This window comes from Leucoraja erinacea, chromosome 22, assembly GCF_028641065.1.
Source record: "Leucoraja erinacea ecotype New England chromosome 22, Leri_hhj_1, whole genome shotgun sequence".
Classification (NCBI taxonomy): domain Eukaryota; kingdom Metazoa; phylum Chordata; class Chondrichthyes; order Rajiformes; family Rajidae; genus Leucoraja; species Leucoraja erinaceus.
The window spans coordinates 16,390,359-16,416,230 of record NC_073398.1 but is presented as its reverse complement, the minus strand read 5'-3'; the positions used below and the strand labels follow the sequence as shown (position 1 = coordinate 16,416,230).

The 25,872-nt window shown below is 38.9% G+C and overlaps 1 protein-coding gene across 5 annotated transcripts in view; it reads right to left on the bottom strand.

Moving 5' to 3' along the window:
* gramd4a (GRAM domain containing 4a) overlaps positions 1-25,872 on the bottom strand; it is a 104,714-nt gene that overhangs the window by 33,085 nt on the left and 45,757 nt on the right. For all 5 annotated transcript variants that reach the window (XM_055653032.1, XM_055653031.1, XM_055653030.1 and 2 more), the window contains 4 exons: positions 11,072-11,192; positions 9,277-9,335; positions 2,326-2,458; positions 612-637 (listed from right to left, as the gene is read on the bottom strand). In XM_055653032.1, coding sequence (XP_055509007.1) covers positions 612-637; positions 2,326-2,458; positions 9,277-9,335; positions 11,072-11,192 — 339 coding nt within the window. The remainder of the gene's footprint in view (positions 1-611; positions 638-2,325; positions 2,459-9,276; positions 9,336-11,071; positions 11,193-25,872) is intronic.

The following is a 25,872-nucleotide window of genomic DNA, read 5'->3' as shown; positions in this document are numbered from 1 at the left end:
TGGATAAGATAGAACTGGTGTATGGGTGATCGTTTGGTCAGCGCGGACTCAGTGGGCCAAAGGGCCCGTCTCAGCACCGTATTTCTAAACTCTAAAAATTTGCGACGTGTGTTCTGTGTTCCGGTTTACCAATTGCGAATATACTTCTGAAATTGCATTTAATTGCTGTTCTGTTCTTAGAATGCAACATAGTGCATTGTATGGCACCCCATCACATCATAACATCAAAATTGCTTTACAAATTAGGGCTTTATTGAAGTACAACAAAACTATTAATAATCTTCTTGTCCCACCTGATTAATGAGATTTGTGCAGAAAATGTCAACTCTCTGTTCATCAATAGTTTAACTAAGAACACATCTGATACATGCAATATTATATCATTCTTTCGAAAAATAAATCTGCTCCTCTATGTTTAATTTTGATTCTAACAAAGTTAATATGGTAGAAGGATATTACTTATAATGAAAGTCATTTCATGAGAGGAGACCCTGCAAAACTGTACAAGGTAAATTTACAATACAAGTTGAAACCACAAGGTTTCATATTTCCAATAATTTCAGCATACAAAAAGCTTATATCAAATCCCCAAAGAAAACAAATTTACTTACTTAATCTTCTCATATTTTCAGTTAATCTAGGGAAATACAAATTGGTGAGACACAATACATAATCTCAGGAAATACAAATTGATGATAAAAATCATAATTATTACATTTGGTCATTTAAAAAATATTTTATAAACACAGCTTCAGATACAAACTTAAAAGTTATGGCTTTGATAGTGCTGATATTTTCACCTCATGTGAATCAACTGTTCATTCTAATCTATGCATTGATATCTTCACTATTGAACTAATTCCATGTAATGCTTTGGGATACGTGAAAGAATGCTCCATGACTAACAAACACAGGTCTGTTTTTCTAAGTTAGTCACAACCTTTACTTTCTGAATCTTTCTACACAATTTAATTCCATCCATGGGGACTGAACAAAGTAACAAACATGAATTATTAAAACGGCAATTTCACTATTTAATTAATGGTCCAACTGTTCCACAAAACAAACAAGTACTGCCAGTAGCATGGCATGGACACCAGCTGTGGGTAATTGCAGATCTCTTACAATACCAAGTTACAATACAGTGTAAGAAGCAGTAACCAAAAAAAACTATTCTGCAATAACTTAAATTGATTACAAATTACTTAATTTATATGTTCCTGTGGGCGTCGTCTATTTTAGAATTTTATGAATCTTCTAAATTTTTTTTTAAATCTAATTAGAAAATCATAGTTCCATTATTTTTAATATTCAAAATCAACAAGTACTTAACAGGTAACAAACACCAAGATCTCGCGGGAAGCATAGAAAAACATATGCTAAATGTCCAAAGATTTGTTGCTTTAAACTCAATAGGACAAATAAAAATCTTAAACCACAAATGATGGCTGAATAGATCACTCTCGTGCTCATCTGTGCAATAATTATCTTAAGCAAAACTCGCCATATTAAATTGCAACTGCATTCTATACAAGTGTACATGTCATATTTAACCAATATTAATATTTGGATAACTGTACAATATTTGGGTGCAATGGTATTTCAACATTTATCTTTCAGGAGATTGAATTCTGGAGATTGAAAACTTAAACAAATATATATATGTTTTTTTTTAATCCAGTAGAAAACTTAATTTTAAGGTTTTTTTAATTCAAGCCTCTGAACAGTGTTGACAGCCACCTCAGTCACAGCTTCACATGTTTTCAGAGTAATCTATAGGATTCATGATCAAAACCATGTATGATTTTTGGTCAGAGCCATCTTCTTCCGGGAGTTCTCATTGTATTATCTGTTCCTATAACAATCAGTTTAAAAAAAAGGTAGATGAGCATCATAATTTAAGAATATTATTGATTGGGGTGTCTGGATTTGTAATGACATTTACAGAAGGTAAATGCTGTGAAGAAGTAAGAAACCTCAGAATTTAGTACCAAAACAAATTGATGATCCATTCTTTACTTAGAAAACTAGGAAGTAGCCTTTATCACTTCAAATGCCTATAATGGAACATGCTGACTAAATACATGAGACCTCTACCAACATGAGATTTTTCAATGTACCTGGACCACTAAATGACACTAACAGGTTTCCATCCAGTAGGACAATAGAAATGACAATCAATCTTGGCGACTATTGTGAGAAAAGTTGGGGCCAGGTTCAGGCTGCTAAAACTGCAGTTTAATTTCAGTTGGAGAGAAGTGTTGTGGACCCCACACAACCCAGTGGAAAGCAGTTAGACCACAACTACCAAATGGTTCCTCCTACCGTTTAGCGCTAAGTGGCTCTTCCATTTCTACAGGGATCTCTTCTTGTTGGAATTGAAAATCTTCAATATACTCTGAAAACTTTTCAAAGAACCATTTTTGAATCTTGGAGTAGAATGTCCTACCACGTTTTTCTGGAAAATTTCAAAACAAGAGATAATTAGAAAGGACAAACATTTCTTTCAAATGCAACAAAAGTCTTGCTGCAGTATTAACTTCTTTTGTAGGTCAATTCTTGAAACAGATTAATTATAGTTTTCTACTTTCTATTGGAGCATTTCTCATCCTCAGTGTATTTCAGTTTGTCACATAAATACTTTGTACTGAAATTCGAATGTTGCATCATGCATGGCAAATCTAGCTTCTCCGATTACTTTTGCAACATCCAATTTTATATTATATCTTCTATAAAAGATTTTTATAGAAGGAAAATAAAGAGATTATTGCTTTTATGTCATGTTCCATTGTGCGCAGAGCCAATTTTTTCCCCTGCTGATAGATGAATGACCTAATTTAATTGGAGATATTATAATTTAACTAGCAAGGCTATAACTGTAATACTTCAAAGAAGAGGGAGCTTCTATTAGAATTAATATAGTTTATTGATGACTACATTTACCTCTTTCTTTGGAAGCCCATCGAGCTTGGGGATGACTTCCTTCCACTCCACTTCTATGAGTCAATGAAGACAGAAAAAGCCAACATGGCCCTACTTCAGGTAGATCAAGGGACAGGTGGAGAGTTTGGTGCACCTCTTATACCATTTACTCTGGGTTTTTAATGCTCCCGATGAAGTAACTGTAGGTTTTCAATATCAACCCCTTATTATGAGTGATCTCGGGGCAGGGATTCACACGAGTAATTTTGGACGTGACAAATATTCAAATATGGATTTTTATATACATGAATTGTTTCATCTCAAAATCTCTTGCCATTAAAGGCTGGGGCTAGAGTACCTATTTCAGGAGACTGATGTCAGACATGCAAGTGACATCACCTGCCCATGGGAGCCCGCTTGTTATTAGTTCCTTAACACTGGGGATGTTGTCCTAAGGGACACGCTGACATTGATATGCTTATCCTGCCAAGGGGGGTTTGTTGTCAGAGGCCAGTGAAATGCAGCTGGGGCAGACTGATTGAGGACCTTTTTCTTTGCACATGTTAAAGGCAAGAAGCATCCTTTTGTACACTTGATGGAACGAGTTGATGACACAGTGTTCGGTCTCCAACCATTTGCCAACTGCAACTCAATGACAGAGATTGAAATAACCTTGGCTTGGAACAGAGGCAATGTGGATTAAAGGACTTTGCATTTATCCAGTAGATCAGCTCCATTCTCCATTTCACCAAAAGCTAGTAAGAATAGTGGTGCAGCATTGCAACAAGAAATAATGATAAAAGTGTCAAAGTAATGATGTAGCCTTGCTTGGTGCCAGGCTGTTACAGATTTGCAGGTTAAGATCAAAGCTTATACCGCCACGTAGTATTCACAAGATGGAGACACATTTCTAAAAGCAGTCAAATTAGAGAAGTATGTTCTGTCGAACAACTTAACCGAATGGGGTCAAAGAATTTTGTAACATAAAACACAACATGGTGGCCAATGATGCCCGTCATATTTCTCTTGGAGTGGAAACCGGCGAAGGTCCAATCAGCCTCTAGTTGGATGATGAATGCTGCGATTTGAGAAGATGACTGAGCAATGACCTAGCAATGACATTCCTGGAGGTGACAACCGAGAGACCATCATCTGCAGTTGCCTCTGTGATGTAGGACAGGGTTTCTTCAAGGTCAGAGTGGAGGCTTACATTACAACGAGCAGATGGGTTCATGAGATGTTCATGCATCTCATCAGGGAGTTGGTAAGACTCCACTGAAGCTCATTCTTAATAAACCCCACAGAGACAGCATTCCTCGACTGGTTTCTCATTCCAGCAGGATTTATACCCACCATGTTTTCCGAGCTGCCCATTTTCTGCCCACCATGCCTTACAAAGAGCAACAACATCAATGGCAATGTATCCAATAATGACAGTGAAGCAATATTCAGCTCTGTCATACTTGGGGTATCGATGTGGTTCCCCATATTTTATGTGCTGTCCTTTACATCGAGGACATAAAGGTGCCAGTCTGTGCGTTTTTAAACATGTGACCATCAGTGAAGTAAAGGGAGCAGGTATTGGTCAGTGACAGTACGTTCCACCGTATGGGCACCTGTAGGTATGTACACACCCACATTCGGGTGGGCTGAGGCACCAATACTCTTGCCCACTGCGTAATCCAGTCCAATGACTTCAATCAATGTTTATTCGCCGAATTCCCCGAGATGCTGCCTGACACGCTGAATTACACCAGCACTGTGTGTCATTTTTCCACTGCCACCTCCATGCACATGGACACCTTAATCCCTTTTGTTCATGGCTCTTCCGATTCCTGAATTTCCTGTCACTGAGTGTCTCACCAACACCCAACCGTGGTCATGGTGTGCCAACACTTCGGAGGTCTCATCAATAGCGATCTAATCATTTTAAAGTTGTATTTTTAAAATGTATTTATATAATATTTTTCAAACACTCGATGCTGCAAAGCCAACGAAATACTTTTGATTTAAATCAATGCGATGATTAAAACAGCAGTAAATGTATATCCAGGATAAATGTTAATTTGTTTTAGTGGTTTTGAGAGATAAAAATAAATAAATGCTATCATAACATTTTCTTCTTTAAATAGTGCCATAAGGTTGTTTAAATTCACATGGAAAAGCAGGTAGTCGCTTGATTAATGTTTCATCCAAAACAAAAATCACCTATATATTTTCTCTCTAACTGTCCATATGGTGTCAGCACAATAACCTGGCCCTCAACAACAGCAAAACCAAGGAACTGATTGTGGACTTTGGAAGGAGTAGGATGGGGACCCACAGTCCCGTTTATATCAATGGGTCAATGGTTGAAAGGGTCAAGGGCTTCAAATTCCTGGGCGTGCGCATCTCTGAAGATCTTTCCTGGTCCGAGAACACTGATGCAATTATTAAGAAAGCACATCAGCGCCTCTACTTCCTGAGAAGATTACGGAGAGTCGGTTTGTCAAGGACTCTCTCTAACTTCTACAGGTGCACAGTAGAGAGCATGCGACCGGTTGCATCGTGGCTTGGTTCGGCAACTTGAGCGCCCTGGAGCGGAAAAGACTACAAAAGTAGGAAACACTGCCCAGTCCATCATCGGCTCTGACCTCCCTTCCATCGAGGGGATCTTTCACAGTCGCTGCCTCAAAAAGGCTGGCAGCATCATCAAAGACCCACACGATCCTGGCCACACACTCATCTTCCCGCTACCTTCAGGTAGAAGGTACAGGAGCCTGAAGACTGCAACGTCCAGGTTCAGGAATACCTACTTCCCCCACAGCCATCAGGCTATTAAACTTGGCTCGGACAAAACTCTGAACATTAATAGCCCATTATCTGTTTATTTGCACTTTATCAGTTTATTTATTCATGTGTGTATATATTTATATAATGGTAGATGGACACACTGACCTGTTCTGTCGTCATGCCCTACTATGTTCTGTTGTGCTGAAGCAAAGCAAGAATTTCATTGTCCTATCAGGGACACATGAATCTCTTGAATCTTAATATATGTACAAGTTGTTTGAGAGAAGAGTTGAACTTAAGACATCCGGCCCTGCGACAATGGATGCCAACTTTGCTGTCATGCAAAGGTTAAAAAAACGTTCCCCTTATTATCAGGACACAAAGTTAATCTGTAGGTTTACAAAGATTGCAGTATGAAGTTAGTGTCATGATAATGGGGTAAAAAATGGTTTGTAGATCAGCACCGAAAAAATGTATTATATTAGATAACCAAATGATAACATCACAAAAAATGTATCATATTTCAGCTACAGCGTTATATGCAAAACCATAACTTGTTTTCTAAGTCTAACCCTTCTGACAAGCTTATATATGAAACCACAACCGGAAATTCTAATGATCTAATGAGAATAGCCTTCACATTTCAATTCTGAAGAAATTGCTTTATCAATGTGGAAACACAATTTGCTACCAGCCTAAACATTTAGCAGCAAAATTAGATTCTTTAGTTTGCATTATTTGAATGTGCAAAAATACCTTAAAAAACAGTCAAATTCTTGAAACTTGATTTCCCGTGCACAAAGCCATGCTAACTATCCTGAATCAATCCTTGCCTTCTCAAATGCAAATATATCCTGTTTCATAGAATCCCTTCCTATAACTTTCCCACCACTGCTACGAAGCTCATCAGCCTGTTATTTCCTGGCTTATCTCTGCTGCTCTTCCTAAATAAAGGAACTGCATTAGCTATCCTACAGTCTTCTGATACCTCACCCATGGTCAGCAAAGATATAGAAATCTCTGCCACAATCACAGCATTCTCCTACCTTGTTTCCCATAAACATCCTAGGATACATGTGGTCAGGTCCTAATGCACTCCATGTCTTCCAACGCCTCCCCCTTCGAGAGGTTGATATGTTCTAGGATATTCCTTCACTTGAACTCACTGGTTTCCATGTCCTCCATTGTAAATAGATGACCCATTTTCAGTGTCTCCTCAGATAGATAACCACACTGATCTTTAACAGGACCTACTCCCTCCCAAGTTACCCATTTACTCTTAATATCTTTATAAAATCATTTAGGGTTTTCATCAATATTAACTGCCAGGGATGGCGTCTTTTCCTCCTCCTAATTTCCTCTTAAATGTACTTTTACATCCTTTATACTCTTCAAGGCACTTGCTTGATTCCAGCTGTCGGTAACTGACAAACCTTTACCCTGTATGTCTTTGAAGTGTGGGAGGAAACCGGAGCACCCGGAGAAAATTCACGCAGTCACAAAAAGGTACAAACATCGTACAGACAGCGCCCAAAGTCAGGATCTCCGGCGCTGTATCTACCACTACGCCACTGTACCTGAGCATTAATCAATGTAAAATGAAGACAGCATGGTACAATGATGGTAGGTTGATGAAATTTTGCTGCTAAAATTATCCGTTCTTCATTTCATACCATACCTTGTGGCTGCATATATTCATAGCCAGTAGGTAAATGTCTCCATCATGAACAAGTACTCATAAAATAGTTTCTCAAAAATGGAAATTAAATTCACCTCAAAATATTTCATAGATTTGCTAATATTTTTGATGAACGCACTCATTGTGAACCACTATTTGAAAGATGCAGGAACTGTGTGCTTTAATACACAGAATTAGAAAGTAAATAGTCAGTGGTTATCAATAAGTATTAGTAAAGATTTTTACAAGAAATTAAGGTTTCAAATTATCAAAGAGGCAGAAACTTCAGCACTGCATTTGGTTTTCCAGGTTTTTAACCAGGAATAAAATATAAACATCTGTGCTTATAAGCAACAACAATAATGTTAAATCCCGCCAGGAACATAATAGGTGCTGATCTTAGAGTGAGAGATATTTTCAGTATGCAATGTTCTATATTTAGAATCCAAAGCAATCAGCAAAAGTTAAGAACACATTTATCTTACTCTCTCAAAAGTAAAAATAAATATCTTACATTGATTTAAACATGAAACATTGATCAAATAAGGTAACTAAAATTAAATCAGCAAAGAGCTTGCAAATAATTTTAGATATCCTGAAGGATAAATTCACACATTTTCATAATTAGTGAGTCACAGTGAGTAATGCAGTTGCATGCTGAGAAATGTTTCACATGCTTAGATTTGGGCATCAAGTGAATTACATGCAGAGTGAAAGGTCTTGGAAAAGCATCAATGGAAAATCCAAGCTTTTCAGAGAATTTCTGTTGGGCCTTCAAATTTGCAATATATTGACGATAAGACATGACAGCTTTAGATTAAATTTGTGTTATGTTTTTTTTGAAGTATGCATTTTTTTAGATAAGATACAAACCTTACTTTAAACACTTAAATCAGCAGGCTGAACAAGAAAAATGACAGATTAAAAAATAATTTTGAGCGATCGGTTATTAAACTTCTATCTCTAACTTGAATGCTGTCAATTAGCTTATCTAGGCACAGTTTTATTTCTCAAAACAAATTCAACAATAAATTTGCCAATTTCACTGAATTCTTTAAAAAAGGAAATGGCAAATTATAGCCAAATCCATTCAAGATCGATCAGCTTTATAAATCCATGATAGTTTTCACTATCGTAACTTTTCAGCTTCTGATTTGTTTATTCCACATCTTTCCAATCATAGTTTGATTTACTTTAAAAGTTGCTGAAGCCAGAGTTTGGTGAGAAAGTGACAGACAGTTGCAATTTTATGTAGATTTTAAGCTAAGTTTGGATTATTAATTACATGATAGAATTCCATATTTACATTTGATGGGACATGAATTAATCTTCATCAAAACAATTTTAATTTGACATGATTGATTGATTGAATGAATGAATGACAAATAAGTTGAATTTAAGAATTTATGCAAACGAGTAGGTATTTTCTACACAAGTCTTAAACAATTTTTCTTTTACATTGAATTTATCAAATATTTTTCAACATGGTTGCAGCCTCAAGTTGATTTTTAATTTATCATTTTGGAGGCACTTCCAATAATCAAGCATCCCTAGATAATGCTAAGATTGATGCAAAATAGTACCCCCTGCCTCTAAAATGCACTCAAAGACCAGACAGGACCTCAGAAAATAATTCCCACCTGATCTATTTTTCCGTTACCATATAAAGCCAATCTCTCAGCATCAAGGCACAATAGAGCTGCAAATTACATTCAGGATTATAAGAGACTGCTCACTCTCCTTTCAACCCACACCATTAATACTCTGGAAAGATCCATCATGAATTATAGATTTACATTTGTAAGTTTTTAAATTGTCAAAGTAAATTCTTTAATATTGTCATCTATAACTAATATACTTTTACTAGCACTGCATTGATCTTGCCAAAATCAAATATAAATTACCTGTTCCATTCACTGAAGTTTGCACTTTTACAGACTGCTGACTTGATGTATCCTCACCTCTGAAAGAGGAAACATGTACTAAAGAATTTGCAACAATGTCTCAATCAATTAGATGACCAGTTATTAACTATAATATAGTAAAATAATAATGTAATATAATAAAATTAATATAAATAACTTTCACATATAACCTCAAGCTCTTGCAAACTTTCAACAAAATTGTTTTTTGAAATGCTGAACTTCCCATTACCCAGTACTTGCCATAGAACTCACTGCCACATAAACACCATACAATGATTCTTTATTTCTCCAGAAGGATTTTATGGTAAAATGAAACCAATTTTATTGATGGGACTTCCAGGAGGAATGAAAAATTTACACTGCCAACACAGCCCATATAGTGATTCTTTATTTCTCCAGAAGAATTTTATTGTTAAAAAACAAAAAACATTTCTATTGATGGGAGTTGCAGGACGGATAAAAAATGGACACAATAATTACTATTCTCTTCTTTGTCCAGTGCTTCACAGAGATGCACTCTTAGCTGAGACAGCACTGAGAACCAAACTTCAGTAACACTATGAGAACCTTCCATGAAGTCTAGTCAATTCTAATTGTGTATCTAATATTAAGTAAACTAAATAAGGAGCTGAAAGCTAAAATCTTAAAAAGATGGACTCTATACTCAAGGACACTTCAAGATCAAGATGTCATGGTATAGAGTCATTGTCATACAGCGTGGAAATAGACTCTTCAGCCCAACCTGCACGCACCAGCTACACTAGTACCACCTGCCTGCATTTGGTCCATATCCCTCCAAACCTGTCCAATTCATGTACCTGTCTGTTTCTTAAACATTGCGATAGTCCGTGCCTCAATCACCTCCTCTGGCAGTTCGTTCCATACATCCACCACCCTTTGTGTGAAAAAGTTACCTTCCAGATTCCTATTAAATCTTTTCCCCTTCACCTTAAACTGTCTTCTGGCCCTCGATTCCCCTACTCTGGGCAAGAGACTCTATTCATCTACTCGATCTATTCCTGTGAAGTATTGTCGGTGAATTTAAAGATGTCATTGGAGCAGAGTCCGGCCACATATTCATGGGAATTACGAGAGTAGAGATGACTTCATATTATCTCATGCTACATTGTATTCCTCCTCAGTATTAGCTAAACAGTACAGACTACCATCAACAATGTCTTTACCCACCTGCGATCCCCATTCTGGTTTCATCTGCTGTTTCTGTGTGGTGTATAGTGCAGATTATTAAACCAAGTTATCATTTGTATTCCTATCACTGTGGAGCACTTCTTTCCTCTCATCAGACCAATATTCTTTACCACCACTCTGCTTTCCTCCGTCATTATTCACCCAACGACGATGGTGTTGTCGGCAAATTTAAAACTTCTACTGAGACCACTGAAAATGTTAACAACTTTCAGATTAAATTAGCTTTTTTTAAAAATATATGAATGTCACTATGTGTGAATTGGAGGATTAATATAGAATTAATCCTGACTGCTGTGACTGATGACCACTTGAAGAGACCACTGTTATGGAACCAGGTTTGTAAGAATTAGTAATCAATGTAAATTCTATGAAACCTGATGCGCGTCTTACGTTTTTTTTACTAATCTGCATTCCCAATTTAGTTAAACAAAAAACATTCTAAAACGAACGCAAAAGTAAAGGTGAAAGTTCATCCTTTCCACATGGCAATTCTTAGCACTTGAAGTGTTAACAATTTTATCAGTACAGAAACACAATCTGGATTATCATTTTATATCAGTTGTACCTGACTTTAAGCACATCAGAAATTTTCTGTTCCAAATCTATTCGTTTTAATTTTTCTTTTTCAAGTTCTTGCTTTAGAGTTTCAGCATTTGTCTCTTCTCTAAGTTTCCGTAGTTCCTCCTCTGTGGAGGAAAATAAATAGAATTAGACTTTATGAGGAATGACTGGTTTTACAATAAATTCAGCTCTAGGAAGTAGCAAATCATAGTCATTGTATAATAAATATCTATGATAGTTTACAAACCTCACGTGGCCTTAATGGGCCAATTCCCATTACATGCTTGAACTGGGGGAACTTTATATTAGCTGACAGAATAAAATATTAACCTACATCAAAAAAATTAAATGTAAGCATTCAATTCCTTTTTTCAGCTGCTCCTTTTAGTATTTTAAATAAAATGACTACTATTTGGATTAAACAAAGAAAACAACCTTTATTTCAATATTATGTTCTAATCATGTGGGCAGACAAATCACTGGGTAATCAGTGAGAAAGATTGACCACAAGATGGTGCACAAGATTCATGCTGCTGAACTCACTTCCTCACCCACCATACATTTTCAGTATTCTCCGAGCTGCTGTTTCCCACATGACCTTCTATTGGATCTGCATCAGTATAATTACAAAGCACATTATCAATATCTCTCTTTTTCCTCTCTCATCATGTCATTACTGCATTACGTAATAGAAATGTCCCCATTCCAATTAAAAGGGAAAACTGTACAGCAGCTCATAGACATCCATTTTTTGTTGTTGTTCTCAAGATACTGCACACAAGGTCATGCAGAACCTATGGAGAAATAAATAGTTAACATTTCCAATTAACTGTAATCAACCTGAAATGTTAAGTCATGGTTTTGAGCGGTACGCAGTGTTGCAGTGCAAATGTATTACTCTCAACAGATCATGTTCACGTTTTGTAATTCTGGTAAGGACATTACACGACATCAGTAACATATTGCAAGCTATCTGACAAGTTTGGCCAATGAAAGGGAATCAGCAGCCTGGCAATGTGCCAATGCTCGAGCAAATAAACACAGCACAGGGTAGTGAAAGCTGTCCACGATGGATAGCAAAAGCATGTCAGGTTGCTGCACATGCACACAGTATTCCTCTTCTGACATTCTATTCCAATATTATCAGGATGAACCTCTAGGCAATTTAGTTTTAAAACTGCAAATAAGGAGTTAACACTGGTGGCCCCAATATATTGAAATTAAATAAAATCAAATACAAACAATAAAAATAACTACATGATTAAATTAGTTTGGGAAAATAATAGAATTCTGTTCTGATTGATGCTACCCTCAGCCAATTCCAAATCAAAAGGCTCTGAATCAAAAACTCAATGTACAAACTTAAGTGATGGCACAACATTTTCAGTGGTATTGCAGGGTTGTTGAGACAATAAATTGATGCCAGTTCTGTTCTTTCTGGCACCCATAGGTCTGTATTAAAGAACAGAAGGAAATGTCACCAACCATCAAAAGGCACTTTTATTTTTCTTTCAAACGCCAAAGACATTCATTTCCCCATTAACCTGCTGTTTGAGATAACCTAATGTGCACAAACTGGTAGAACACTTTCCTGTGCTGTCATAGTTTGTGTGTATCAAAAGAGCTTCGTTGACTGTATTGCATTTTGAGCAATCCTGCATTCAAATAAATGCAGCTATTTTAAAATGTTATTTCTTCCTTTGATTGAGTGATTAATACTGTCACTTTCACATGAATAATATCACTGCAAATGATATCTTTGGAGAGTTACAAACATTACATTGATTCACATACAATAAAGAGAGGCCATTCGGCCCACCATGTCCATGACAATGACCGAGTACCTATCTAAATTAATAGTAAGATTAAACGAGAACTTACGAGTTTGAAGTTTGATCTTGATTTTATGGGGAGTTACGATGAGCGATTACGTGAAGAAGGGCCGTCCGTCTGCGTGCGCGTCAATCTTCAAAGCAGCGGTGTTAAATCACAGATAAACAGAAGACCTGAGAATAGTAAGATTGTGAAGAAACTAGAACTTCCATATGACCTTGATAGTATGAGGGTGGGAGCGTTGGGCACATAATCGCTCATCGTAACTCCTCATAAAATCAAGATCAAACTTCAAACTGGTAAGTTCTCGTTTAATCTTACTATTTTACTTCGGAGTCACGTGAGTGACTATGTGAAGATTTCAAAGCTCTGTGATTTTACGCCGGTTACGAATCCAGGCGTCACACACTGAATGGATTGACCATGGATGCGTGTAATCATTAAAGCATTCAGACATTACATAGTTAAGTAAAGAAACTGATGCTTTAAATGAAAGAAAAGTTTTTAAAAAAGTTACCCCATCCAACCTTGGGGGGGGGGGGAAACTAAGGGACAGAACTTAAAATGGTACGTGCAAACACCCCCAGTCCGGTTATGGGTTTGTTATAAAACCGGTGGACCGTTATTTCATTCGTCCATCCTGCAGCCACTAGGATGTCGTCAAGTAGCACGTCCATAGCTCTTGCTGCCGACGTAGATGCAGCCCTGGTGGAGTGAGATTTAAATGTTTACCCCTGCTACCGCCATTACCTCTTTTGACCATCTGGAGATGGTTTGAGTTGACACCTTTTGGTGTGTTTTTTTTTTTTTACGGCTGATGAGGACCGATTGTTCTGAGCCTCTGAGGTTCTCCGTAACTCTCAGATAGTAGTGTTAGTATGTTACCACCCACCCAACCATTGGTCCTCTGGATATGCCAAGAACTGGATCTCCATCCCTGGCATTCCTGGCCTGCTCTGTTTTATCAGGTTCCTGATTAGGAATGTTATGTTGTTCATATTGGTGGTCATGTGGTCCAACCGTAGCTTTTGCAGTGTCTGGACTCTTTGTCAGCATACCACCTTCAGGGTTAGTTATAGGCGGTCCCCACTGTCAAAGTAGGGTTTGTACCACGCTCACATCCCATGTGTCAGTGTACCTTGGCCTTGGAGGTCTTAAATTGTAAATTCCCTTCATGAATTTTGTTGTAAAGGGGTGCGTTCCTATCAAACTGTGCCCTGTTTCCAGCATCAGATTGGAGGAGCGTGCGCCTCTGACACTATAGATGCACTATGACTTAGTTTATAGTTATAGTACAGTTGATAGGAACTCCAAGACATCCGTTATCCGAACTGTGTTGTATTTGTTCGGACTGTCCCATGCCTTGAAATGGCCTCCTCAGAATCTGCAGACCAACAAGTTATACGTTCATGTAGTGGATGATTGCTCCCTGTAACTGTGTTCACTAGGAGGTCCCTGTTCTTGGGTACAGCCATTACTGGCTGGACTATAATTCCAAACATTTTTGGGGACCAGGCTTGAGTAGGCCAATCTGGCACTACCAATATGCCTGTGGCTTAGTCTTGCTTGATTTTTGTCAAGCATCGGTTTGTGAGACAAATTGGCGGAAAGCATACATAAACATTCCTCCCCAATTGAGGGAGAAAGCATCCACTGCCTTGCTCCTGGATCCAGCTCACAGGACACATATCTGGGTAACTAATGGTTAGTCTAGATGCAAACGGATCAACATCTGGTATGCCAAATCGTGTAGTTATTTTGTTAAATACTGTCCGATTCAACATCCATTCTGTGTTGTTATTAAACATTCGTGATCCAGCATCTGTCACTGTGTTATATCTACCTCGTAGATTTCCCAAATATTCCTCTCGATACACCAGTGCCAAATGAGGTTCGACAATCTGTCGTAAGATACAGATTTTACACCACCCTTGTTAATGGATATATGCCACCGCAGTGGTGTTATCAATCTGAATTTGAACAAGCACCGGTTGCATATCGCTACAGAGAACCTTGAGTCCATATTGTGCCCCCAACAATTCTGGGTAATTGATTCCATGTGTTGGGGAATTACAGACTCCTGCTCATTCCATCTGCCCCAACAGCTTTAGACTGTGTTGGTGTCTCCCCATCCTTAGCCGCTTGCATAGGTCTGAAGAACCCTCGATGGCTTTCGAGCAAAATTTCCCTGAGCTGTCTCCCATTCGTTATCCACCATAGTTATTCAACAATGGCCTCTGCTGGCAATCCATAGTTTGCCAATTCGGCCTGCATGTAATCTGAGTGTTCGTTCCTTTGCTTGCTGTAAGTTCTGGTAATGCAAAGGCCCGTACTGCTGGGAATGCAGCTACTATTTGCCAATTACACTCGCTGTTTGCCTGATAGATGGCTAGAATTTGACTATCAGGTCATTGCAGGCTTAATTAATATTGTCATTTGCCCCTAGGCAAAGTCACCAATATATTTACTGTTTTTGATAGTAAATTCTAGGTAATCAATTACCCTTGTAGGTGTCAATTTTGATTTAACTGGATGGATGAGGTAACCAATTCTTTCAAACAGAGTTTTGGTTTGCTTGACTGATGCTTCTGCCAATTCTTGGTGAATCCAAAATGAAAATGTCCTCCAAATATGCCATTACTATGTGGTTTTGAGACCTTTGTAGTCCCAGAATTGGTTTCCGTAGTTTAGTTAATAGTCTAGGAGCTGATGTCAACCCATTTGGCAGAGCCATGCCATCCAGTTAAACTTCAAATATCTCCTGTTCTTAATGAATAGACACCGAATAGTATGCATCTTTGAGGTCGATGCATGCCATGTGACCATTTTATAGGAAGCTCCTATAAAACAGTAGTTAGACCGTAACAAAAAATTGCTGCTTCTAAAAGTCTGTACTGCACAAATGAGTTAAACCTGGATGAAGTGACATTCTGTCACCTGTCCTGGAAGGCAATCCTGCCCAAAATACTGGGCCTGCCTTGAAGACAATTCCGGTCCGAGTTCCAAGTCTGCTTGGAACCTATGTATGTTGTGCAGTAAAAAATAATCACATGTTGTTATCTGTTTTTTAAAACCAGATCTGAAATTCATGTTATTGTCATTTTGAACAAAAACACAAGAGTAAAATTACCAACATGTAACTGGGTCCATAATCCCTTGTTTCAGTAAACCCAGACCCACCGACCTCCATACCGGTCGGTGGTCTTGTGGTAAGCCCAAAGGCCCCTGATGCGGGTTCCTTTTCTCTCCTTGATTGGTAGTTGAACTGGTAGGAAGTGCGGATTCCATGTTTCTCCTGACCTCTGCTTCGGTCTTGGTCTGAAAACCTTATCATACTGAGCCTGCCTTGTCGGACAATTCTGGCCATAATTCTGAGTCTGCCTTGAAAGACGACTCTGATCATATTTCCGTGCCCAGCTTTCAAGCTACCACCGGCTTCAGTGAACTGCTACGGAGGTGTGGAGTGTGTTGTCGCCTACTGGTGAAGTTTGCTTGTCGTTGGTACCTTGATTGGTCCGACAGCTTTTGCTTCCTTCTTCTGGTCTTACCTGAAGAGAGGATTCGGCGACTGGTTTCTCCAAAGTCACCCTGATAGCGCTGTTCCCTTGCCGGCATTTGTGTGGATATTCTGCCAACTGCTGTCTCTTGAGGCCATATGCATGTGCTTCAGTATGTTCATACTTTAATTCGAGATCAGTTACCTACTGATCACTCACACTCCCCTCCATTGAGAGTGAGATTTGTAGGTAGCCCTGAAAACAGGTGCTGCCGCAGGATCCTGAGGATACCTGTGCTGACATGGCCCCTCCAGCGGGCCTAAATGAGATTCTTGCTTTGGGTCAGACTGAAACTGACCGTGAATGCTCCTCTCCTCAGAGCAGGAGACATTTTCTAGATCTCTATCCAGGGAAGCACCCAGTGGAACCTGGATGATTGCAGAAGTATTTCTTTTATTTTGTGCTTATTATTTATTTTATGGAAAGCTCTTTGGTGCAAGTTAACTTAAACAGTGCTATACAAGTAAAAGTTACTTACTTCCTTTCTTCTGCTTGTCCCTGGGAAGGTTCCCCCTCCCCCCCTGCTTTTGTACTCTGACTCAGAGTGGTTTCTTCCATATGTACTTCCCCCTCCAATGGGGAAGACATTGGGTTGCCCCATTATGCGAGGCTCCCGGTACTGCCTGCTGCTGTAGGCCCGGGCTGACACAGCTCTCTCCTTAGAGCAGGTCATTGTTGGAGCAACTTCTCCAAAAAGTTGCTCCTATGTGGGAGAGTCGTCCTCAGACGCTCTCCGTTGAGGGAGGGTATCCCTTTCCCTCCCCGGACTCTTCTGAGTCAACGGGTTGTTTGACTTGCGGGTGGATTTTCCCGTACTGCAGGACCACCAACGGAGCTCTCCTCCTGCAACAAGTCTCCTGCCGGTTCAGCTGCCGGCGCTAAATGTCGGGAAACACCGTTGCCCGCTACTGGGAAATGCTGCGGTCTTCGGCAGCCGACTTCCCCGCGGACCGTCTCCTCGACATCTGGGCCCTGAAACTACAAAAAGTTTCAAGCCCGAAAGAATGCAGGTAAGTGATTCAACTTTCCTTACCTGCCCATCCTAACGGCCTGGGAGGACGCAGTGCCTCTGCCAGTCCGTCGCGCGTTTGCGTTCAGACGTAATGACGCGCACGCAGACGGACGGCCCTTCTTCACGTAGTCACACACGTTACTCCGAAGTAAAATCCTATTTTCAATCTGTAGTCTTTATTTTTTTTTATTGTAATAATGACAAATGAAGTGTTCTGTGCTTTGCTTTTGAAGCAACTGAAACTAGAGTACCTGGGGATGCATCAGCCAAAGGGGTCTATATTTCCAAATCTGTTGAACATTTTCAGCATCTTCTGTTTTTATTTCAAATTTCCAGCATTCACAAGCATTGGTCCATCAGCAAGGTTAGCCACCAGATCAAAACGTATGTGTATTACATTTATAAATTCTACCAAAAATAAAACCAGTGGAAAATCTCCAGTGGACCAACTTTGTTAATTTCTTCGGTTTAACATTAATTATAGTAAGACTCAACCAAATTTAATTTTAAGACACTAGAAAGATCACCAACAGAAGTGCACTGTTCTCTGAGGGAAACAGCGATCCATGTAAACTAAAGCAACTATCTTTACAAGCCACCTGGATTTGATAGTCTGAAGAAGGGTCTCGACCCAAAACATCACCCATTTCTTCTCTCCAGTGATGCTGCCTGTCCTGCTGAGTTACTGCAGCATTTTGTGTCTACCTTGGATTTGATATTCTTTGGGAGCTGAGTGCCAATAAGGTTCACAGAGCTGCTGTCCAAAAAAGATGGTGAAGCATCAAGTTGTAGAAATGTACAGCATGGGAGGAAATTCAGCCCAGAGTGCCTGCACAAAACACAAACTAACTTCAGATTAAACCTCCTCAGGTGATTCAATAAAAAGCAGAAAGTGAAACTTGAAGACAAGGCACTATCCCCTCTAGAACATCCAATTCACTGAGAACAACTGTTTGTTTTTGTTTAGAAAATTGTTTAAGACAATTTCAACATTGTAACAGTCTCATCAAAGCTAATTACTGGGAGTTTCAATAGCTACTAGGAACAGGCATAGGACATGTAAAGTAATTGAGTCGAAAGATCAGTGGGGAGATGGGAAGATGATATCTGGAGCTCATTGCCTGCAAGGATCGTTCGTGCAGAAATCTTAAGTACTTTTATGTGACTGAATGCGAACTTGGGTGGTGACTAGCACGCTTGGGAATGAAGATTGATAGGGTAGGGGGTGTGGCAGCAAAGAGTGGTAGCACTCCACTTTGATTAGTACACAGATAAACAGATCAAATTGCCTCCCCCAGTTTTAATTGAGATTGTGTTAATTATTGTTCCTGGGAGATTGCTCTATTTGTATACAGGATCGTGCAAAGGAGATCCATTTCCTTTCAAAAAACATTTTCTCTTTGCAGCGTTTCAAGTCAAAATTCAAGTTTGAGTGTTAATGTACTCCAAACAAAAAAAATAAGCAATATGCACTTAAAATACTTGAGATGGTAGCAATGCCAACAGAATACAGGGCTACAGAAATTGAGAACCCTACAAATAGTAAACGCTTACATTTTCCAACAAAAAAATAATTTAAAAGGATAGAGGAATTTCATGGCAATAATGCTGTTGTATGGTTCAATAAACAAAATGGCGAGTCTAGATTTAAACATTGCAAATCCTCTGATGACCCCATCACAGCATTGTACTGCAAACAGCATCTGCAGTTGCCTAATTGATATTGAACTGACCTGCATAATCATTAAATCTTAGTGACACTGTCGAATAGGATTATATCAACAGGACCATGCAGCTTTATATTCCATCAAGTACAATATGGAGAATTTAAAAATTGCAAATAGTTCCTTCAACATCAGTACTCTGCTACCACTAAATTTCAAAAATTCCCACAGAACTGGGAAGAATTTGTTTTTGTAATATGATAAACACATCCCAATTCCGTAGCAGTGGAATTTCAAATTAGCATTAATCAATCAATCATAGGGTCATTAGGAAAGTGCATACCAGTAACAAAGATTTGCAAATATATATTTTTTCTTTCATTATGAAATGCCTCGTCTCCTTCACACATTTATTATTTGAATCAGATATGTTTGCACATTAGCTTCCTGCTTAACGTCACTCACATTCGAGTGAAAATTAGATTACAGCCTGCTTAGTGTGAGCCACAATTAGATTTTATTGAAATTTGTACAACAAAATCATAATTCCTAAATATTGAAATTGTTTCAGAAATTGAGAGATGCTTCTTTCCACTTCTGATCTTTGCAGGTCAGACACTATTTCCTAGGCAAAGAAAGAGCAGAGGAAAAAAAAAATTCAGAGTACAATGATAATTTGAAATAAAACAGAAAATACTGGGCATTTTCAACTCCCTGAAATGTAAACTCTGTTTACATCTCAACTGATGCTGCTTGATTTTCTATTTATTGCAATTTATGTTGTATTTAAGAAACTAGTCGGTAAACGTCACTATATATCAGTGGAAGAGAGACTCGTATGAAAATCTTTTTCTTTCTTGGCCACAACACACTCCACCAAGAGTGACATTTCTCTCAAGCAGGCTGCTGTTTGAACTCAGCATTACATAACCACAAAAAGACAGAGTATAGAAGTGAGATTGACCGATTGATCAAACGGTGCCAGCACAATAACCTGGCTCTCAACACCAGCAAAACCAAGGAACTAATTGTGGACTTCAGAAGGGGTAGGATGGGGACCCACAATCTTATTTATATCAATGATGGTGGAAAAGGTCACAAACGTCAAATTCCTGGGCGTGCATATTTCCGAAGATCTCTTCTGGTCCCAGAACACTGATGCAATCATAAAGAAAGCACATCAGCGCCTCTACTTCCTGAGAAGATTACTGAGTCGGTATGTCAAGGAGGACTCTCTCGAACTTCTACAGGTGCACAGTAGAGAGCATGCTGACCGGTTGCATCGTGGCTTGGTACGGCAACCTGAGCGTCCAGGAGCAGAAAAGGGTGAAGAGAAGGGACAGGGAGTGCTGGGGATGAGGGAAAATGAGTTGCGCCTGCGCAGTTAGGGGCTATGGGTGAGTGGTGGAATATTGCATTGGAGAAACAGGTGAGTGGTGGAATATTGCGTTGGGGGAAAGGTTGCGTTGGGGTCCAGGACTTCCGTGGGGGCTATGGGTGAGTGGTGGAATATTGCATTGGGGGACATGGCCTCCCCCCACTTGGTCTAGTACCTTCATAATTTTCTCCAGTTTCAAATGGAGCTACATCACTTTCTAACGTAAAATAGCTTGTTCCTTAGATAATCCCTCCTTGATGCAAAGACAGAGAGTACTGAATTTCTACTTCCATGCATTAAAATCCTGACATGCAGCTTTGCTATGGTTTAATCGCTAGTCAACAAGCTGGATAAACAAACATATCAGGCATCCAACATGAGTGCCGGTGAGGAATCTAGACGCTTTGTCAGCCGCTCGGGAGAAACAACAGAATAGCATTTGATCAGACTCTCTCCCCGCCCCTCACCATGAAACCAACCAATTAAAAAAAAAATCAAGTCAACTCAATTCAAAGTAACTGCAATACAAATATATATGAACTGAATTCAGCAGTCCATGACAGCTTTAACACAAGGCAATGTAAATGTGTCCTGCTTTAACCCCTGTCAAGAGCTGCCAGTGCATTTGAGATAGTGCCTCGGAGATGAGCTGCCCACAGCCAACTCATCATTGATGCCTCACTATGCCTATGCAAGAGGAAGTAGCCGTCAGCTCTCTGCATCTGACCAGGTCGGTGCAAGAGCTGGATTCAGCCCACGAGAAGAATGTTGTTAGAAGAGTTACCTCATTCTAATTCATTCACTAAGAATGTCGTTAGAAGAGTTACCTCATTCTAATTCATTCACTAAGAAACTTCTGCGGGAAATCAGTTATCTGTGGCACAGGAATACTTCATCGACCTTTAATTTTAGAATGGTCACTGCAAATAAAATGTCAAAAACATTGTAAATAAGTAAAATGGCGGTCACAATTTAGACCCCTTCCAGCATTTGATGACTGTGCACAGATTCTGCTAAAATTTCACATATGTGGACAGGATCAAACTGGAATAGCATTGGTCATTTGATTAAACATGAATAATGGCAAGTTTAGTGAAGCATTGGATAGTGTGTTCCTGAGATGTAACTGCAACACAGCATGTTAATACAAAAAAACTAAGAAAAGTCAGTAAAATTAATGGCACGTTGGAGGAAGATTACTCAAGTTCAATTTCATGAGTTTATTGTCATGTGTCCCTAATAGGACAATGAAATTCTTGCTTTGCTTTGGCACACCAGAACATAGTAGGCACGAATACAGAACAGATCAGTGTGTCCATATACCATTGCATTGTAATGAGAAATTGAGCAGCATTACAAAGCCTGATATCCTGTCTGATTGCCCACACCAATGTTTGTAGTTCTGACTCGGACCGTTCCATAATACCAGAAAACGATAAAACTGTGCCACTATAGAATAACCTAGTTTTGGTGAAAATGCGACAAACTCTCTTGACTTCTTATACTGCATGTGTAGGAAGGAACTGCAGATGTTGGTTTCAACCAAAGAAAGACACAAAAAGCTGGAGTAACTCAGCTGGACAGGCAGCATCTCCGGAGAGGAGGAATGGGTGACCTTTCAGGCCGAGACCGTTCTTCTCCAGCTTTTTGTGTCTTTCTACTTAGCTTTTTGTGTCTTTCTACTTATAACTGCAGCCATAGTGCTAATATAAGGTGACATCAGTCATTCATATCTCATAGTGAATAATAAACGTTAACAATGTTCTCTTATTTATTTATTTCCGTGATCCTGAAAACTTATGTTCAAGACCATTAATAAAACAGCAAAGTTCAAGACCATTAATAAAACAGCAAATTATTGCCAACATCAACATAAAAGCCAACAAAAACCTGAAAAACAAAATCAGCAGGTTGAGCAGCATATATGGAGAAACATTAAAAAGGTCAATGACCATTCATCATCAAGAATTTTATTAGGTTAGAATGTCTATATTCTTGCACTGAATGCTTCCCGACTTAATCATATCAACCAGCAATTGATCATAGCCCTACAGCTTATTACCCAACTATATCTTACAGCATGTTTAAGAAGGAACTGCAGATACTGCAAAATGGAAGGTAGACAAAAATGCTGGAGAAACTCAGCGGGTGACGCAGCATCTATGGAGCGAAGGAAATAGGCAATGTTTCGGGTCCGATTTTGCCTTCTCCCCAAAATCCACAAACCTGACTGTCCTGGCAGACCCATTGTTTCTGCCTGTTCGTGTCCTACCAAACTTATTTCCACATACCTCGACTCCATCCTATCCCCCCCTGGTAAATTCCTCCCTACCTATGTTCAAGACGCCTCACACGCTCTTCATTTACTCCAGGACTTCAGTTTTCTAGGCCCCCATTCCCTCATCTTGACCAAAAATGTTTAAAAAGTGTTTCGACCCGAAACGTAGCCTATTTCCTTCACTCCATAGATGCTGCCTCACCCGCTGAGTTTCCCCAGCATTTCTGTCTAGTTATATCTTAGAGCACATTTATTTTTTAAAGACGGAGAGGTATCTACCATCTTTTCAAGAGCCAATTTGAGCCATATAATATGCTAACCCACTAATCTGTGCATGAGCGGCACTTTTGAGACCACATAAATAATATGTCGCGGGATCCCAGCACACACATTTGTGAGCCTTGGCAATACCACACACACACACACGCACGCAACACACAGCAAAAGACAAAATTTACCCATGTTACCCGAATCCTCCATCGTGGCATATTTCTGTTACCAAGGAAATGTAATGATGCAGTTGTTACGTATGTCATCAGCAGACAAAAGGTAGAGAAACAAATGAAACATGTGTTTCAACACATCATTTCTAAGAATTCTAAGTTTTTGAAAGATCGTGAATTGAGCACCATGGGGAAATCAGCACAAAAGAGGAGACAAGTCTAATGTAGACCAGCCATGATCATATTAAACGGCGGGGCAGACTTGATGGGCTTGTTAGCCTTCCCCTCCTATTTCCTCATGTATCTATCACACAGGCACAGGTTTCTAGTGCATTGTTTCAATGACCTCCTTCCATCACAAGCGTAGAAGTGGCAATCTTCACTGATGATTGATCAACAATCAATGTTCACCCCCCCCCCTTCCCCCCCCACCCCCCGTCATTGAAGCAACCCATGATGGCCTGCAGCAAAACATGCATAACATCCAAGCAGGTACTGCCGAGTTACATAAAACATCCCATCACACAAATGCCAGACGATGATTGTGTTTAATAACTCCTCTTAATAGTCCGTGAATTTTTTACTACTAGACTGTTTATCAATATCAATATCCAGGGAATCACCAAAGACCAGTAACAAATGGTGCAACCAAATATATGCTGTAGCTGTAAGGAGGATCAGGGAATGGCTATGAATGTTTATCTCCTGCCGTACCAAATTAAAGGCATGTATAAAACATGATGGAATACTATTCACCTGTTTGGCAAAGAACCAGAAGAATTACAAATTCAGGAAATCTACAATAAACCCAGGTACTAAATTCAGGTTTAACCTGCTTAGTCAAGAAGAATATAATGGCACGTTTTGCTCAACTTCTAAAAACATATTGAAAATACACCAATGAAATGCATTTTCATTTTTCGTGCTTAAGATATGCTCACCTTAGCTAAAATCATTCTACTTCTTTAACATTTCAAGCTCTGAGCACCATGTTTTCATTCCCTGAAACATTTCACTTTACATAATCCAAACCTCATGATTTTGGATCCTAACTGTATTCTGCCATTAATTATCATTTATCGTCAAGTCTGAAGAGTCACGACCCGAAACGTCACCCATTCCTTCTTTCCAGAAATGCTACTTGTCCTGCTGAGTTACTTCAGCTTTGTGTCTATCGTCATTTATCTATCATTCAGTCCTGTCTGATGTTGATGTCTCCTCTTGAAATTGAATTCAACCTTTTTAACTTCATTTAGAAATCCTTCAATTGGCTTTTTTAATATTATGGCCTCACACTTTGACCAGGACAGTTTTTACCCCTTCGCTTATGTGACAATTTTCAAACTATTTAGCCTACACATTTGGTTACTTCCTCTAATAATCAATTCTGCTTTGCTGCATCTCTCCCATTTTCAGAGCCTTTTCAAAAAACGTTTTTCAAAGATGCCTTCTGTCAGTGTTCCTAACAAAATCTAACAGGTAAATAAGTAGTTTCGAAGAGAATCCCTTATAATAGGGGAATTTCCCAGTGCAATGAACATGGAAGATTATGAAATTTGCTAATTAATCATTAAAATAATCCCATAAGAAGAGATCCTCTTAGGAAAAGTGAATACACTGTCATAGAATTTTGAACAGTTAAAAACTAGACTGCTAGCCATTGCAAATAACAACAGTGTTGGCGGAATAAATAAATATTGTATTAACAAAAATTATACAAAACATCATGTTTGTACAGATCTGTGACGAGTGTTTGCACAACTTCACTTGGAAATGAACATAACACTTCTTGTAGTGAATCTCAGAAAATACTACATTAATAGTAAATTGTGGTAGATTAAACTTTGTGGCAAATACAAATATTTACAAACTTACAAAATATTTACAAAAGTACCTGGCACATCAAAATTAGTACAAATATGTATGCTTCAATTGTGAAAAACTTCTTTCTACCTCAGCTGAGGTCACTGGTGCATGCAAACAAGCTACCAACTCTATATTCATGTCGATATCTTGTGCATTACAACTACCTTTGAGAACATTAGCTATGTTTTGTATTTCTTCAAGATCTTTGTTAACTAAAATCACTCTCACATTTTCCTTGTATATCTTTACCTACATCGCCAGGAATTTTATGGATATCGTCAGTTACTTTGTTCAAAACCTGCAAGTTATTCACTAATGTTTTGCCTCGTTTCTCAAGGAAAGTGATAGCTAGTGGGAAGTTTGCAAAATTGGAAGCAATAAACACAAGATCGCGCGGTGGAGGGACTTTTTCTACATGATTTCACTGACGATCCTGACTGCAGCAGATTCTTCTTCTTCAAAACAGTTGACGATTTATTTTATCTTTTCAAAATTTACAGCATAGTAGAGCACAGCGTAGACACATGTACCCCACCTAGTCAAAACGGGCTGAGGAGCTAGCGGAATCTCGGGTGCCATTTCCTTGAACAACTTTGAGGAAGATTTTCTTGACATTGGAAACTAGGCAATCAACAATTGGAAACAAGCTACATATGTGCTTGACAATTCTAGGAAGTGCTTGAGCTAAGCATGTCAAATGCAACATTTTGGGAAATAAAACTTTAAGAGCACAAGCAGCTTTTTTCATGTACGGAGCTGCATCAGTCACAGACA